The 17,953-nt window shown below is 36.5% G+C and overlaps 1 protein-coding gene across 1 annotated transcript in view; it reads right to left on the bottom strand.

Annotated features, from left to right (window-relative positions):
* The window catches only part of LOC105216106 (serine-rich adhesin for platelets), a 111,736-nt gene that overhangs the window by 11,296 nt on the left and 82,487 nt on the right, over nucleotides 1-17,953 (bottom strand). Inside the window, exons 4-5 of the mRNA XM_011190414.3 lie at nucleotides 13,642-13,693; nucleotides 1,131-4,791 (exon numbers count right to left, since the gene is read on the bottom strand). Coding sequence (XP_011188716.1) covers nucleotides 1,131-4,692 — 3,562 coding nt within the window. The 5' untranslated portion in view covers nucleotides 4,693-4,791; nucleotides 13,642-13,693. The remainder of the gene's footprint in view (nucleotides 1-1,130; nucleotides 4,792-13,641; nucleotides 13,694-17,953) is intronic.

Raw genomic sequence — 17,953 nt, 5'->3', positions numbered from 1 at the left:
TAGTAGTTCCAAATCGCCAACTACTAAATTTTAAGAGATCACAGATATGTGTCGACTTCCTTCCTTAAGAAATAATATATCATAAAGAATACTGAAAATTTGAAATTTATACTAATACGGGGTGTATCATCATGTCAGTATTTTATTTGAATATAATTGACCGATGCAGTTGATTTTATTTGCTGTAAATTCCTCACTTTAGAAGAATCATAATCGCTCCAAGCCGAACCAAAGTCCAAAAAAAGGGAAACACTTTCGCAACATACGAAAGCCTTTCACACTGTCTAGTCAGAAATCAAACAGTAATATTTGAGGATAAAAGTATCTATCTCTTCGAGATCCATGGATTTTTCATGATAAAAAAAACTAACGACCAATACCAATACAATGCAATACAATGCAAAGGAATCGAAATCGGAGGATATTGGCTCACTCTACGTTTGGCCACAAATAAGTGTTAAAAGTCTTGATTTGGTTACTGGACACTGCGAATGAAGTTATTCACTTTTTTTAACAAACAAGTGATAGATCCCACCAAATAATATAAAAGTGATGACATTGACATACAACCGAGAACTCCCGATTTGGTTTATTTTTGTCGAGTTATTTGAAAAGAAAAGGGTACTCATTCATCACCATAGCAATACTCAGACTTTTGACGTGCTCAAGTTAAACAAGCTCCGAAATTATCGTTATACCGCCCGAAATTCTGGAACAAGTAATGGAAAATGTAAGCAAAAAGAGGATTTCTGTGACCTATAAAAAACAAACATATGCTTGAGATTGTAGCCAAAAATAATAAAAATAAATTGTAAAATATCTAATTATATGAAAATGTTTCCCTCCGAACTGTGATCGTGAGCACACCTTATTAATTTTTAATGACTTGTTTTCGGCTCAAATATCTCAAGAAATACTGGTAAAAGATTGGAAATAAAAAGCAAACTTTAACTTAAATTTCAGGTTTCGTATTGGTTTATGACAGGAGAAGTCAAAGATCCGATAAAGAGGTTAAAAAACCAAGTTTTACAAAATAATCAAAACTAATGTATCATACCGTGAGGCTAGATTTATGTATTGGTTTAAAACAAAATCTAGAAATAATCTTAAAAATGTGTATGGACACTTACCTAAATTGGCATAAACATTGTCCGATTTTGATTTTATAGAACCACCCGCTTCGGACGTACTTAAACCACCGGCCTTGCGGGCAACTGGCGAGTCTGTCACCGACATAGGCACGGCATTTAGACCGATGATTGCCTGCTTCCGACGCAGTTCGGCGCTTTTTGGTGGCGGCGGACGTGCCGGTTTGTTTAGCTCGTGCGAACGTTGTGCGTCCATGTTGCGCAATGGTGGCGCTGGTGGTTTGGCCGTCACGACGGCCACTGTTTGGGCTGTGACCGCATCGTTGGTCTTCGTTATATCTTTGACCACTTCCACGGCAGTCGGATTAATGTCGATCGGATGAATGATCACTAAGCGTGGCTTGCCCACCACACCCGACTCCTCGCCCGTACAAATCTCCGAGTAAATGCCATCTTTTTTATGTAGATTATCGGTCGTTTTGCTGGCACCCATACGTAAGAATTTCTTAATCGAAAATTTCGTTTTGGTTTTTGGTGGCGGCATAGGCTGTTGTTGTTGCTGTTGCAATGCCAATTTTTTGTCACTTGTCGACGGTAACGTCGGCAGATTCACCGTCGTATTGGTCTGTGTCACATCGGGCAAACATTCCTCGGACAGTGACAGGTTCTTGTGATTCTTCGGCAGTGGCTCCGGTGTGAGCGATTGCTTGAGGCTGAGCGATGATGTAGCCGTTTGCAATTGCATGTTCTTCAGCGCATTGCTGCGTTGCGTCACAAATGTATTGAGGCTGCGGAATTTCGGATTGACAGTGGCGCGTTCGCGTTTGTCCTTCTCTCGTATAACCGGCGATGCGGCGTTCTTCGTGCCATTCGTTAGATTGCTGTGTGTAGCGTTCGTTGCAGTTGGCGCTGTTTTGCGCGTATAAATGCTGTTCGCATTGGCCACGGCAGCGACGGCCACATTGGCAGCGGCTGTTGTGGCGGCTATGGCGGTTGCTGTCTGTTCACTTGCCGACTGCGAAGATGTGACATTCGACTTGTCTGCTTCTAAACGATCAACTGACGTTTTAGTGTCAATACTCGGATCATTACTTGCCTTCGACTCGACTTCAGTTTGTGCTTTAGCTTTTGGCGGCGCCGATTGTTGTTCCGCAGTGGCGACTTTTTTGGTAATCTTCTCTTCCACCGCGACATCGGCTGTTGTTCCGCGTGCTTTCTCGAATTCTAGCGCAACATTGTAGTCGCGTTCTGGCGTTGGTGGCGCGCTAGTTTTCTGCTCGGGCGGCGGATTTGGCGCTCTGCCCTTCTTTAGCTTGGCATCATCTTTCAGTGCCTCTGGTGCCACAGCGCTCAAGTTCAGGTTTTCATTGGATTTTGACATCACCAAGTGTAATTGATTGATGACTTGCTGTTCGGCGTTCGTTGGCATGCGTTTGCTGACAAATGTCTTAAGTGGCGTGCAAGTTGGTGACACCACCGGCTTTGCGGGAAGATCCGGTTTCTTCAGCAAAATTGGTGGTTGCTGCTTCTGCAGGCCATGCAAGAAAGAGGGACGTGCGTCGATCAGTTTCGTGGGTGGCGGTGATTTAGGCAAAGCTGGCAGTTGTTGCTGTTGCTGTGACTCTTTGTTTTCCAGGCTGCCATCCGGATCCGCGCTACCGTCGGGTTCACCATGTAACTCTCTGCTCTTCTCCAATATGTAGGATGTCTTCGCTGTGGCTGCTGTTGTTGTTGTGTTTGCCACCTTTGTTGTGGTTTTGGCGGAATTTGTTGTGTTGGCTTGATTGGCCACTTGTATATCCTCGTAGTCTGAGTTGTTGGTACTCACACTTAGCTTCTTCTCGACACGCACGCGTTCCTTTTCAACTCCGCAATTTTTGTACTCATTACCAATGCTGATGCCGATGCCAGAGTCCGATTCGCTGCGTATCATATTGTATGAGGTCTCCTCATCACTGCTGCCATCGAAACTGCTGCCCGTCGAGTCGAGCGCATCGTCGGAGCTGCACTTGGTTACAATCAGTCCATCCGATGTAATTTTGCTGGTCATAAAGTTGCCTTCGTGCAGATTGTAAGAGGCAGCGCGTGTCTTCGACGACAACAACATGTCTGTGATGTATTGCGAACTGGAGAAGATCGAAGTGTCGTTCTTATTGCTTACAGACTTGCTGCACTTATTCTCCGCTGTAGCTGTGGCTGTGCTGGCGATATTGGCCGCACTTGGCTTATCTTGCACATCACATTTGCCGTCTGGCAGATTCTCGTAGCTTATTTGTGTTTCGACAACATCATAGTATGCCGAGATGCCATTCTCGTTGTCCGAACAGTTGCTGTCGCTGTCCGAGTATTTATGGAAGACATTTATTTTGGGTTTGGCATGATCCTTTGTAATAGGTGGATTGCGTGCGATCGGCTTCTTAAGGTCAGGAAATGGCTTATTCTCTACGGCATCGCTCAAGCTGCTAATCTCGAATTTAATCTTTGACGGCGCGACTGCTGAAGCTACAGTGCCGTTTGTGTTGCTGGTCGCGCTTGAACTACCACTGCTTGTGGTTGAAGCGGTGGACACCTCCTTTTCGCTGGCCAGCTTTTTGCATTCGCTCTGTTTCTTTTCCAACGTCTCGGAAATCTCGTCCAACAGCGATTTCTCCATAGCGCGTTCGATGGGTGGACTATTTTTGCCATCGCTATCGCTTGCCGCCAAAGCTTCTTGCTTAGCTTGCGTCGAGCTCAGCAAACTGTTTGTGCTGGCTGTCATGTAAGATGTGGTGGTTTTTGTGGACGCTGTTGTTGTTATCTTCGTTGCATTCGCTTTGGCTGTCGCCGGCGGTGCTGCCGCTGTTGTCTTCTTTATTGACTTAACAACGGTTGCACACTGTTTGACCACCGTTGTGGGCTCAGTCGGTTCACTCACTTTCGTCTCAAATTTAGCCTTTGCCGTTGTGGCGGTTATCGATGATGTTGCCTGTTTGGTGCTGTCCGTGGACGCTGTGGCTCCAAATGGTGTAACATTGATTTTGAGCGTTTGCTTCTTGCCCTCCTTATCGACCTGTGGTGCGCCGAGCTTGAGCGCGGCAAATGAACGCTTAATATTCTCTTGTGGATCGCCCAACAAATTGCCATTGTTCATGTTGAAGTCGGTATTGGCGCGTGTGATGCGCTTTAGTTCGAGTGTTTCCTCGTCGTCGGTGCTGGTGGCGGCATTATCGTCGCGCTCATTACCGATATTCATGAAGTCGTGATCATCATCGTCATCCGAATCGTTGTCGGACCATTCGCCGCCAACACCAATCACCTCAGAGATGGTCTTCGGAAAGGTAACCTTATGTGTTTTACCTTTACTGGTTTTGGTTTTGAGCGAAGCAAAGGACTTCTTCATTATGCTTTTTGCGGGTGATTTATATTTGTTGGGGTAATCAGTCTTCTTAGCATCCAAATCCGCTTTGGACAATAAATTCGTGGTGAATTTCGAACGATCCATGGCGCTGGTGTATTTGTAAGTTGAGTTGCCCGCCTTGTGTTCGTCTTTAGACTTGAAGCAATTGGAACAGAGATCCTTCTTCCACGCGTTCTGCGTGAAGTGTGGACATATCGAAGAGGACATGTTGTGGTGCAGGTCGAAACCGTTTATTCGTTTGTGATTCTATGCACACGTTGCAAGTGAAGGCGGTCTTTAAAATTGTAGAAACTCTCTGGCCATAGTCTGAAATGTGGAAAAAATAATAATTTAATAAAATTATATAGCAACAGCTGCAGTCATTTTCAGATTGTCATCAGTAAGCCTCAAAAGCAATAAAATAAATACGAAAAAAATATTCAACAATATTTTAATAACCAGTTTTATGGTAAATAAATTTACAGTTATGCAACAAAAGCGCTTATAATCTCATGTCTCATCATCTTTGAAGAATTAACTTTTACTCACAGTCAGCTGAAATTTGTTTCCAGCTGGCGCTGCCAATAAAAGAAAACTCGTTTTCAGCAAACAAAAGATGTTGCTGACTAAAGGAAATATGTTTGAATGCATCGATAACGGTTTATGTAAAAGTCGCAGTAATTAAAAGCTATAAAAGAATAATAAATTGAAATGAATAATCAAAATTGTGGACAATATAACATAAGAATTAAAGGAAAGTCTAAGACAAAATGCTGAAGATAATAATTTATGATAAAAATACATAAAAATTTCTCAATCAACACCAGACAACTGTGTTGATAAACAAAAGCTTTTTATGCCACAGCCAAAGCGGTCATTAAAGGCTTTTATGCGCCTGACTTGCGTCGGCTCTGAGAGAATGGAGAATGAGAAACAATAAAAAAATTTAATTAGAATTATCTGCATTCTGTCTTTCGAACATTTTGAATGTGATTTTTTTTCATCGAACACACTTTCGATAAAGTGAAAGTTCGATTGGAAAGCTACGAGGGGAAAACAAGTTTAGAAATTTATTTGAGTGAAATAATCAGAAAATCACCAGCTGAGAACGGTAGGCAAGCTAGAATGTTGTAATATTCAGGATTAATATTAATTAAGTTGAGATTAAAAGATTTCAGAAAGATGTGCCAATGTTATATTAAATCGTTGATACTATTTTCTTGGATTTATCAAGCAGTCATAGTGAAATTATTTTTTTTTTTGCAGTTTTCCCATGAATTAAGAATATTTATGGGCATGAGAAAATCTTATTAAAGTTTCTTAATTGATGAATTTATTTATTTATGTTCTTTTTCCACTAATCTAAACGTTTTTGTACCATCAAACAACTGCCACAAGTGTCTTAAAAAATCTCACATTTTGTTAGAGTTCAACAACTTCTGTGAGTAAGTCTTGCCATTTCGGAATAAATTTTATCTACCAACAGCGGCTTTGCTTGAACTACACACTACTAATCCGGAAATATGATTATAGCAAACGAAATTAGCTAACTTAAATTTTTCGCCACCAAATAAGTCTAAACGAGCAAATGCTGGCTAATGGAAGGAGCATGCTCGCCCACGTCTGCGAATTTATTCTGTGAGAGTGACCATAAATAGACAGATTTGCGTGAGCAGACAATGACACGAGGGTGGTTTGATAAAGCCGGGACTTTTTGTAAGCCCCAACTCTGGTGGAAGATGGTTGAGCTCTACTCCATTTTCAATAGTATCATGTCACCTTATCGAGTGCTTTAGACATCTCCGTGAACTCACGAGAGAAGAAGAAAAATTTGTGATGAGAGCAAGGTATTTTATGACTACCTAATATCTGGAGCCACCGGAGTTTTCCCGCTTCACAAAGTCTAAAGCCCATCTTGAAGATCTACCATAGGAGCTAGTCGAACATAACCTAAATGTCTAGAGATAAAATTCACTTAAATAAATAAAGCAGAATATATTCCAGGTATATGGGTTTCCTTATTTTTTGTTTAAGAATATGTAGATGAAAGGATGAAAGTTTAGTTGGAGCACTTCTTTAGTCAAATTTATATTAATGGATTTGAACCCAAAATTCGTTCGTTTCGTGAAAAAATTTCAGGATAATTCTCAAAAATTCGTCATCGGATTTTTGTCCATAAATCTACTACATGCTTCTAGGAAAATAGGATCATTTTGATTTATATAAAATTTGAAAAAATATGTCTTCCTTGAAAGACTTAGATACCGATTTATAGAACAACCCCCGTAATTTTTTTTTTTTTTCTAAAAAATAGAAGTACTATACAAAGAAACCAGAACAGTTAACAATGCTAAATAAATTCATCAATCATGACTGCTGAATGCTAAAACTGGAGTAGACACAAAGAAGAACAACAAAAAAATACAAAATTTCTTACCAAATTAAATAGATAAACAACAGTTTGATTTTTGCATGCGCTTGCCTATAGCAGAAATGTGGAATGAGAAAGGGAATGGCGGAATGACAGAATGAAAGAAATGGAGGTGTGAAAAAATGTTAATGAAACCGAATGATGCCAACAGCCAACAGGAAGAGGAAGAGGCGGTGCGGGGGTGGGTGGCAACTCAGCGCATTCACACCTCAATGATTTGGAAAGTTTCAGTTTAAGTTCAACGCCGAGCCACAGAAGAAGCATGTATAAAGGTGAGGGAAGAGAAATGGAAAAAAGTTGGCGGCACAAAGTATTTCAACTTGCACTTGGGATGCATGCAACAATATTATTAACCGCCGCATTATTAATTATGAAGTGGTTGTATGAAACAAAATTAAAATAACAAATCTTATAAAAGTATTAAGAAAAACAAAAGCAACAAATATTTTTATTTCCTTTTCACGGCAGCTAAGACGTCAAATTGAAATTGTAGCTGAAGCTCAACGGATTGCCTCAAGTATGCGGTTGGTTGCACATTTGATGACTTATTTGTTATGTTTTGCTGTTGTTTTTATTTTTGTATTTTTTTTTAATTTTTGTTTGGTTTTGTTGTCGAAAATCTCGGTTTTCCACTTGCCACTTGACACTCATGTTTGCCACAACCATGGCCAGCAGTTGCAGTAGTCTTCAAAAGCAACTTGAGTTACTAGCTTACTACCACTCTAGGCCAAAATAGTGGCAACTACTATATACATATATACAAATGCCATACATACCCATATAACACATGTATATACTAGCCACTTATTTATTTGCTTACGGTATATATAGCTGCTGCAATGCCGTCAAACTGGCTTAGATGGGTTCTTGAGTTGCGATTTGGGTCAGTTGTATTTGTTAATACAGAAATATGTGTACGTATTTGTTGTACGTGTTGCTTGCAATTAAATTATATTTTTGGTTTGTTAGTTAGTTTTGTTTGTTAGTTATGATTTTCCTTCACTTGCTGCTTATTTATGAATTGCCACCCAATAGTTGTTGTTTATGCATACCCAACAATATAATTTTTAGTCTAATATTTTACAGCTAAAATTGTTATTCCACATTCAAACTTGTAATTCTTGAAATAGGTCGTAAATTGTAACGATAATACGACAAATTTTTATAATAATGGTGTTGTTGACAACTTTTTGAGACATTCTTCGATTCGGAGAAACATTTTGTGAAGATGAAGTTTGTTGTTGAACGGATAGTCGGATACGTCTGGTCCATTTTTTCCCTCACCTTCTTATCTCGATTATTTTAAGTTGTCACAAAGAAAGGTTATGTACACAAAGCATTGATTTGATGGTATTTAACCTAACCCTTTAGACAATATTTATTAACGGTACTTTTTCGCAGTGCTAAACTAATCAGAGATAATGCACATTTCTCCAAACTGTCGAAATATATTAAATAAATACAAAATAGACAAGGATTTTTTATAACGGTTTGTCGGATAGGATTCGAATAAAGTAGAACTTCCATAACTCGAACTGCTCTAACTCGAAGTTCTCCATAATTCGAACTATTGAATTGGCAATAGAAGTCAAAATTCATACAAATTACCTTCTGTAACTCGGAAGTCTCTCTAACTTAAAGTTTTTTCGTGGATTATGGTGATTCGAGTTAGAGAAATTCCACTGTATATCTGAAAAATCGAACAGATGATGTATTCTTTGAGAAAGTTTGAGAACAGCAGTTGATGCTCTTAAACTAATTTTTTTTGGTCTTGTGGTCGAACATAGGTACTGTAGAGACATAGTGCCGTAGGTGACTGTAATTTTTCTGTGGTTCATTTTCTTCCAATTGTTCTCAGAACTAAATCAAGTTCATCAGTATGTTCAGACTCACGATTATTGAAATTCTGAAATTGATAGGAATATGTTTTCTACACAACTCCATCATTCTATCAGCATCTAATGAATAGGATGTCCCACGTATTTTGACTCGAAATATTTTCTAAACTCATAGAGAGACACGGTATTTAGTTTTTCTTCAACATAGATTCTTTAAGAAACAATTTTCATCGTATATATGTACGAATAAAAGGATAATATTTTAGAACACGAAATCTTCGTTTGAATCTATGAAAGAAATGTTCCACAAGCACACTCTGAATAATATATGGACAGGAAACTTAGAACAATTGCAATTTCACTAAAATAATATTTATCGCTCATAAAGTCGGGCTAATATCACCTATTTTCTTATTCTTTTTAGTGAGAAGTTAAGCTTTCTGGAATACTCTCTCTAGTTCAACCCCTTTTTGAACAAATTAAAGGCATTTACAGAACAAATTTCAACTCCGAAATTTAGAAAAATATTTTATACTATAGATCTTTCTAAGACAACATTTTCAGAAATCTAGTTTCGTATACAACAACAATAAATTATAAACAACTGAAAAGTAAAGCTAAACTAACCCGATTTTTGAAACCAACTACCTAAATTATAAATATCATGTATACCTCTAATGAGTGGGTGATTTCGATCCGTTATTTGAAATTGTATATCCAAGCTCAAAAGATTGCAAAGATATAAGTGAAACCGAAACCCAAAAAACCATAAAATAATTGCACTGTGCAGACAAAAATATGATTTCAACTCATCAAAAGACCACTACAATAACTAAAACAAATAAATACTTTTGCGAGTAACAATAAATTCGGCTGTCAAGAAACCAAAGAAACAACAAAACAAAAAGAAATAACATAAATAATAAACGAAGAAATCGAAGGGTGGCACTCACTCCAAGCACCCGACTAAAACTCTCACCGCCAACAGGCGGCAGTTAGCCAACAACGTCTAAGTCAAAGCAACAGACTACACCTACAATTGTTGTTGTCAGTTGTGTTGCTGGAAAAGTAAAAGAGAGCAACTAAACGCCCGACAAACTGGCGCACTTCCACGAAATATTAATATCTATAATTCATACCTCCAAATTGGCGGGTAAATGTAGACATTAAATTGGCCAAAAGACCGCAGCAGCAGCCGACGCCAGCAGCACCAGAGTGCACTCGTGGATCTCAGCTGTATGGTGAAACTGTTGCATCGCTGCACGTTGCTGGCTGTTGGCTGCTGACGGAAGCGAGCAGAAAAAATTAGTTGGGAAATCGCAAGGACAGTTGGCAACTTCCGCTTGTGTTTGGACGATGTGTGGTCGCTGGTGAATGGCGCGTTGCCATCGACGCTTTGTATTCTTCTTTTTTGTTTTTTTTTTGTTTTAGTTTTCGTTTCTGTTTTTTTGTTGTTGTGAAAATGTGTCAAATATGTTATTGTAGTTGGGAAACGCTGTCACAACTTTATGTTTCCCTACGAGATCGCCGCTTCGGATAATGTTTGCATTTTGTTTTTGCATTGTTGTTGTTGTTGTTGGCATTGGGAATACGTGTTTATTGTGACAATAAATTCATAAATAAAATCTCTATTGTGAGATTTCGTTTTATGAGCGTTTGACGTTTTTTGTTTTTTTAGTTTGTTTTTCTAATTTGGATAGTTGTAAGAAAGATTTTATTTCTGCTTTGGTTGGCCGTGAGTTCATAAAAGCAGGTTGGGGGTTGGGAGTTGATGTTAATATTAAAGTGAAGTGATACTATAAACCAAAACCACAATTTTGACTGTAATTCCAGTTATATAATGTGACAAAGAGAGAAATCCAATTTGTAAAAAAAGTTCAGTTTTTCTGAGGTCGAAAAAATGATATTTCTAATCGATTAGAGATTTTTCGTTCAATACAATATTTTGATTTTTCTCATTTGGTCCTAAACTACCATCGAGATCGAAATTTCAAAAAAAATTTTGTAACACATCGAATATCTAAAGAAAAGGAAAGTTCTTTCACGATAAAGCTATAAATCGAGAATTTAACAATATCGACTTATCGATATTTGTTAATCGATTCCACTAAGACTCCCACCTCATAATACTGATCACTAAACATTAACTTATAATTGCAATCCATTAAAAGAAAAGAAAAAATAATAAATTTTCTATTGAACTTAAGTAAAACCCTCAAAACAGTCAGCGGTAAAGCAAAATATTTTCTATCCAAAAAGCAAAGACCTAACTAAATGTACACAAAGAAATTAAACGATTAACGGCAATTTAAAAGGAGAGCGCACGCAATAATTTATTGAAACGCCGAGCGCATTAAATATATCCGAAAATAGAAATATACTCGTATATATATGTAGTTTCAAATGCAACGCTTTGTGTTTGTGTGCATTTCAAGTGACCTCAACCGCCGCGCAGTCTGGTTTTCATCGACGTTTGCTTTACTTTAATTTTTCCAGCACAATTTTTGTTTCTAAAAATATAAACGTACCAAATTTAACACGCTCAAATTTGAATAACAACAACAATAAAAATAAAATCAATTAAGGTACAAACAAACGAACAGGAGAGTTTTTCCAAGTATACAGTATTTATGAAGCGGAATATTTGATTAGCTTTGGATGTAACATGTTGTATAACCCAGTAAAGAATTTATGAAATGATAGAGAATTGAGAAAAGTAGTGAGAGAGGTTCAGGGTTGATATGGCAGTTTTCGAAAACGAAAGCGAAGGTTATGAAAATTCTTTAAAAACTGATAGACTGTATATTCCACTATTCATATCATAAATTTCTATACTCAACTCACTTATCACTTTGCTCTAATCTTATTGCTGATTGGGTAAACTAAATGCTTACTGGTAGTTTTTGCCTAAAAAAGAACTTTAGGCTAGGTTTAGGCTAGGGACTAAACGTGAAAATATTTAAATATTGTATTTGTGCCTGAATTTATTACCATTCTATTTATGAGTATGCATTCGATTTTCGATCCATATCGCTTATTGGGGCTGTTGCTATCTAAACATCATTGTAATATATGTGCATAAATACAATTTCCCCCATTGCATTTAATATTCACTTAAGTGTAAGCCCAACAGGAAATTTACCACTTATCTCCGTTGAGGCCTAAAGATAATTATATTTTTTGAAAATCGCGTATATTAATGAATTTAAAAAAATATATATTATTTATTGACATTAATATAATTATTATTTTTAAAATTAATTTAAAAAAAAATATTTCGACTTTTATAAATAATTTTATATATATTGATAGAATTTTATTTAAGAAAATATTAATTTAAATATTTTCAATATTTGTTTTACTAATATTTCATATAAATTCATTAATAATATAAATTTCATCATTTTTATCAAAAATTGTAAAACTCAAAAATTGCCTACAGGGAATTCAGGCGTATACCGGCAGCCTCCCATTCTCGCCGCTGCTGTGATCAATTCACTCTCAATTGAAATATGTTTGCCCTAATTTAAGATAGCGTTTTTTTTTTGCTCCAAGCATTTTTGATCAAGATAAATGCACGCGTCAATTTAGAATGCTTTGATTTACACCTTCCGACTGTGGAATATGCAAAATATTTTGAATGCAACGTTAATGGATCTATCATTTTATTGAGTGACATATGAATGAAGGAAGATATTTATTTATTTACACATGTGGTTTTGGAGTATACAAATAAAGTATAAGAGGAAATGCTTTAAGTGAAGGCGACCCGATTGAGAGTGTGTGCAATTGGATATAAGAACTAGCTACAAAAGAAATTATACAATAAATACCTAATAAATTTGGCTGGTAAGAGCAAGAAAGCGATTTTATATTTTAATAATTTAGCCTTAGAAGAGGATTTTCTTTATTTCCGACTGCTCAAAAGTTTTAGAAACAAAGCTTTATAAATTACGAAATGAAAATCCTCAGCAACTCAAGTTTAACTAATCCACACTTGTTCAGAATAATGCTGACTATGCATAAAACATGCTAATAAAATCCAGGAAAATTCAAAATTTATTTTCGCAGAAATTCTCTCACACTCAGCGTTGAGCTTTCATTAACTAAAATGCGAAACCGCCCACATAAGTTGTGCTCTACTACTTGCTATGTATAATAGTTTCAGATATACTACTCTAGTACTGTGGTAGATATGTATGGCTATATAGAGCCTTCGCACTCATTTTAATTGAATATAATTGGCTTAAAGTCTCAAATTGCTTACTTGCTGAACAATTCAAATCCAACTTTACTCATATTACAATATTGTTGTTGTTGTTATTTTAACACTTTAGGCGTTAGAACACTCAAAGGTGGCTAGGGCGTATAAGTAACGCGGGAATTAAGGGAAGGAATGTAGGTGCAGGTGTGTAACTAAATTTGGGTTGGTTTAGAATAAATTTACAACAATAGTGTTCTTGGAAATATGTATTTTGTGTATACATAAACAACGGCACACAGCTTGGTATTATCATGTGTATATGTAGCTGCCTTTGCCTTCACTATCTAAATTTATGTCGAGTTTAAATAAATATAACCAGCCAATTTGCAGACCATTTTCCTTGAAAACCTATTTCACACAAAATCCACTTTTAAACGAATTGCTAATGGCTATAAATACACATATTTTGAGCAGCACACCGCAAAGGTCAAAGGGTACTTCGGTAGCGCACTTTACGTAAAAGGTAGCTGATAACGCAGCGACGTGTGTGTGTGTGTTGAAATATTAAATTTTAAATGGAAAATGCTAAATTGCTGAAGTTTACTAATTTTTCAGCAATATTTTGTGTTGAAAAATAATTAGTTCGTGTGTTTTTAATTAGCAGCGCAAATTAAAAAGTAATTTATGCCGCTGCCACAACTCACCTCAAATATATGCTGTTTGTGTATTGAAACGCCGCTGCTTTATTGAGGAAATCTGCAAAGAATAACACGAAAAAATAGTAAAAATTAAAATTAATTACTTAATTATGGCAAAAGTAAGCGATAAGCATACACAAAAGTGAGCTACACTAAGTGTATTCATTAAGTAAATTTTTTGTGCAATTTGAAAGCTAAATGTTGCTTGTGTGCACCATATGAGCCTTTGTTGATTCAAGACATGATTTTTAATGAATTTAATGACAACAAACGCTAGAAGGTGGCATGTTTTCATTTTTTTGTACGTATGAATATACTTAAGTACATTATTCACTTTATTGTCTTTGAAGCAGGCGAGTGTCACACCGGATGCGACAGCGTAAGGCAAGACATCAAGTATTGTACAAGCGCACAGTGCTTAGTCTTACAGCACGAGTCTGTTTATGTAGAGGGTACATACATATAAGTATATACACTTCAAGTCAATTCCAGAATTAGATACTAATATACTTATATATGTATGAATACGCTGTTGTCAAAATGAGAGTACTTTGTGACTAACCCTAAACTGGTCCGAAAAAGTTCGAAATTTGAAATTCGTTACAATAATATAATTCAATATCAATTTACAAAAACAAAACGAAGAAGAAGGGAAAAATTTAATATGCTGTGATAAATCTTACAATTTCTTAGAAGCTTTATTATACATTTCTTTATATTTTTTAATGTAAATACAATATTAAAACTGATAAAATATTTTTATCAGATCAATATGGTTTATACAGTAGATTTTTATGTATTTTCCAGTCAATTTTTATGATAAAATTTATAAATAAATATAAATCAATAAATTACCACTTGCTCAAGCTACATAAATCTAAACACTGGTCCAAAATGAACTAGTTACAAACTGGCTTATCTACACTACATTTAACAAATTCTCTCCCCTACCTCTTACATCTTATACATACATATAAAGTAAGTGAGCTTTCGTATAACTTCTGCCAATGTCAGCATGTAATTGTCACTTACCACATTAGACATGCTCTTTAGTTGTCAGTTTGACAACTCTGGCATTGCAATCCATTGCAATCTATTTAGCCGCTGCAGCAACTAAACTACTACAAACTCGTATTTGCTTTTGCTACTTCCTTATGCAAGTGGTGATGGTTTTGTTGGTTTTCCACTGCTTCTTCTCCTTTCTCGGTTGCTACTTTAGAAGGAAACGTGTTTGTCAGCTGTAAGTAGCACTCACATATAAAACTATCTCTATATCATAAGTTTATATACATAAGTTCATATGTCAGTCAGTCAGGCTGTCAGTCAAGCCCAAATAATGGTGGAGTGCAGAAAAGACACATGTCTAAATGTGTTTAAACATGTGTTTTCGAGCGTCTTCCAGCTCATTATTTAAACATTAGTTTTCTGCTAAAAAAATTGGTAATGTTTAGTTAACACTTTTGGGAGTATTTTTTAGGGTACAGTGAGTGGTGTTGTAGTACAAGCTTTGAGTTAAGCAGTTGTAATTTAAATCACTAATGTTGAAACTTGAAGTGTGTTTTATTGCAGTTTGTACGATATAAAGAATATGCTAAAGTTTGATTTGTACAGTTTTTGTTCACAGAACTGTTTGCTTTGATAGAATGTATTTCTTACAGTGTAGACTCAAGACCAGTTGCAAAAAAGGATAGCTTCTGACTTCACTCTTTGAATCTTACTTAATAAAAGTCAAATACCAATTAAAACATGTAAGCTCAAAGCTCTGTGGAACTAACTTCTATCATATTTTTATACTCTCGCAACAAAAGTTGCTAAAGAGAGTATTATAGTTTTGTCCACATAACGGTTGTTTGTAAGTCCTAAAACTAAACGAGTTAGATATAGGGATCAGGGTGACGAAAAGTTCAAGTCCGGATGTCTGTCTGTCCGTCCGTCTGTCCGTCCGTGCAAGCTGTAACTTGAGTAAAAATTGAGATATCTTAATGAAACTTGGAACACGTATTCCTTGGCACCATAAGAAGGTCAAGTTCGAAAATGGGCGGAATCGGATCACTGCCACGCCCACAAAATGGCGAAAACCGAAAACACATAAAGTGCCATAACTAAGCCATAAATAAAGCTATGGAAAAAATTTGGAACATATTATCGCATTAGAGAGGGGCACATTTGAATGTAATTTTTTTTGGAAAAGTGGGTGTGACCCCGCCGCCAAATAGGTTTTTTGTATATATCTTGCAAACCAGTAAAGCTATATAAACCAAACTTTCTGCAGTCGTTTCTTTTAGCCATTTCCTTATACAGTCCAAAAATGAAAGAAAAGAGCTGCACCGAGATTTTTTTACAAAATGTAAAATGGGCGTGGCGTCGCCCACTTATGGGTCAAAAACCATATCTCTGGAACTACTCGACAGATTCGAATGAAATTCGGTATATAATATTTTCTTGACACCCTGATGACACGTGTGGAAAATGGATGAAATCGGTTCACAACTACGCCTACTTCCCATATAATTCAATTCTGAATCCTTCTGATTCTTTCACTTTATAATGTATATATAAGGAACAGATAAAGATAGCGAAATAAAACTTTACACAAATACTGTATTTGAGCTGTGACATCACTTGAGGAAAAATTGTCAAAATCGGACCATGACTTTTGAAGGCCCCGGATATCAAACATGAAGAACTCAGTGCCTAAGGGTAATTTTCCACCGAAAATATAGCTAAATCTCTAATAAATTGCGAGAGTATAAAATGTTCGGTTGCACCCGAACTTAGCCTTTCCTTACTTGTTCTATTATATTTTCCTACATATCACTCTAGGTCTGAAATATTTATAAGACAGTACAAAAATACGAATTGTTATTTAAATGCAGTGGTGTAAAAAGAGAATAAGAGATAGATATATCGCATTCATACTTTATTTGAGCTCAATCGATACATCGCATCTCCTGGTGGTGCTTCAACGGTGAGAAAACAACGTCCAAATAATTTGAGAAATGAAACGGAGTTAGACGGATGTATATAAATGCTTTCCGGTTACGTAGATCCGACAATATATCGATGCTCATGTGTATGATGAATATTTCAAAATCAAAATTTTGCCAATAAACACCAATTTGGACTTAGTAGGAAACCCGAAGAAAATGTGTGGCAGAATCGAAGCCCTTGCGGCGTTAGAGAAAAATTCAACAGAAGATTTATGGAACTTAGACCCTTGGTACAGCCGAATATCATTTAAGTGAAAATGATTGACTGTATAAACTTGAAAAAATCTGATGTAGAACAGAACGACTATCACACATATATAGTCTCGCCCAAATAACGCAGATGGTTACAACACCAATCATGCAGAATCTTAGAGATCTGATTGCAATTTGGAACACTCATATTGAACTACTTTGGAAATTAAAGCAGAAAATATGATAATATAAAATTGCTTGCTCAGCATTGCTCAGAGATATTGAACTATAATCCCGGTCGTAACGGGACAAATTAAGACATTATTGACAAGAAATATGGTTGCTGTAGCTTTTTCGACCAAAAGAATATCATGCGTTACAATTTCTTCAAGAACTAATTATAAGTACATGTAGGTGAAACTTTCGATCCGATTCGCCAATGAATCAGTATGTTTCTGACAAATATAATACATTGAAGTTGGAGAAAAGTATAACTACAAATATTTATATTTATAGAAAATATTCAAGGTTAGTTTCTCACCTGGTAGAAATTACAACAACACAAGCAGAAATGTAACCAAGCAATTATAAATGAAGCAGCAGTAATGTAAAATTATAACATTTTATATGGCTTCCAGTAAATGGAGTCAAGTATGTATGCCACAACATAGCGATTCCACACCACAAATACTGGAAACCAAGTCGTTACGCTCTCCTCAGTTCCCAAGTCAACATTAGCGTTGTGGCAAATGCAGGAAATATTTCAGCACAAACAACTTCACATTGCATTTATATGGACAATTTGTACTGATGGGCTTGACTTCCAGAGAACTCCACTGTGGCCGGCACTTCACAGCATTAAGCTGCAGATTACGTCTCGAAATAGTTCAGTTCACATTTGTTTGTTTTTGTAATTTTATATGAAATGTCTTCTTTTTCTGTGCGACTACTCTTTCATTTGCGGCAATTGCAACTGCAACTGCAACTGCAACATATGTTTACGCCGCATCGGCACCCGGACTGTCATATACTAATTAAGCGCAAGTCGGATTGCTATGGTTGGTGGTGAATGGTGGAAGAAGAAAAAGCTACTCCGCGCACATTTATGTTGAATGCGAAGAATTATTGCATATGTG

The sequence above is a fragment of the Zeugodacus cucurbitae genome, chromosome 2 (genome assembly GCF_028554725.1).
Source record: "Zeugodacus cucurbitae isolate PBARC_wt_2022May chromosome 2, idZeuCucr1.2, whole genome shotgun sequence".
NCBI lineage: Eukaryota > Metazoa > Arthropoda > Insecta > Diptera > Tephritidae > Zeugodacus > Zeugodacus cucurbitae.
The sequence above is the reverse complement of the archived record's forward strand: the minus strand, read 5'-3'. Positions and strand labels throughout refer to the sequence as shown.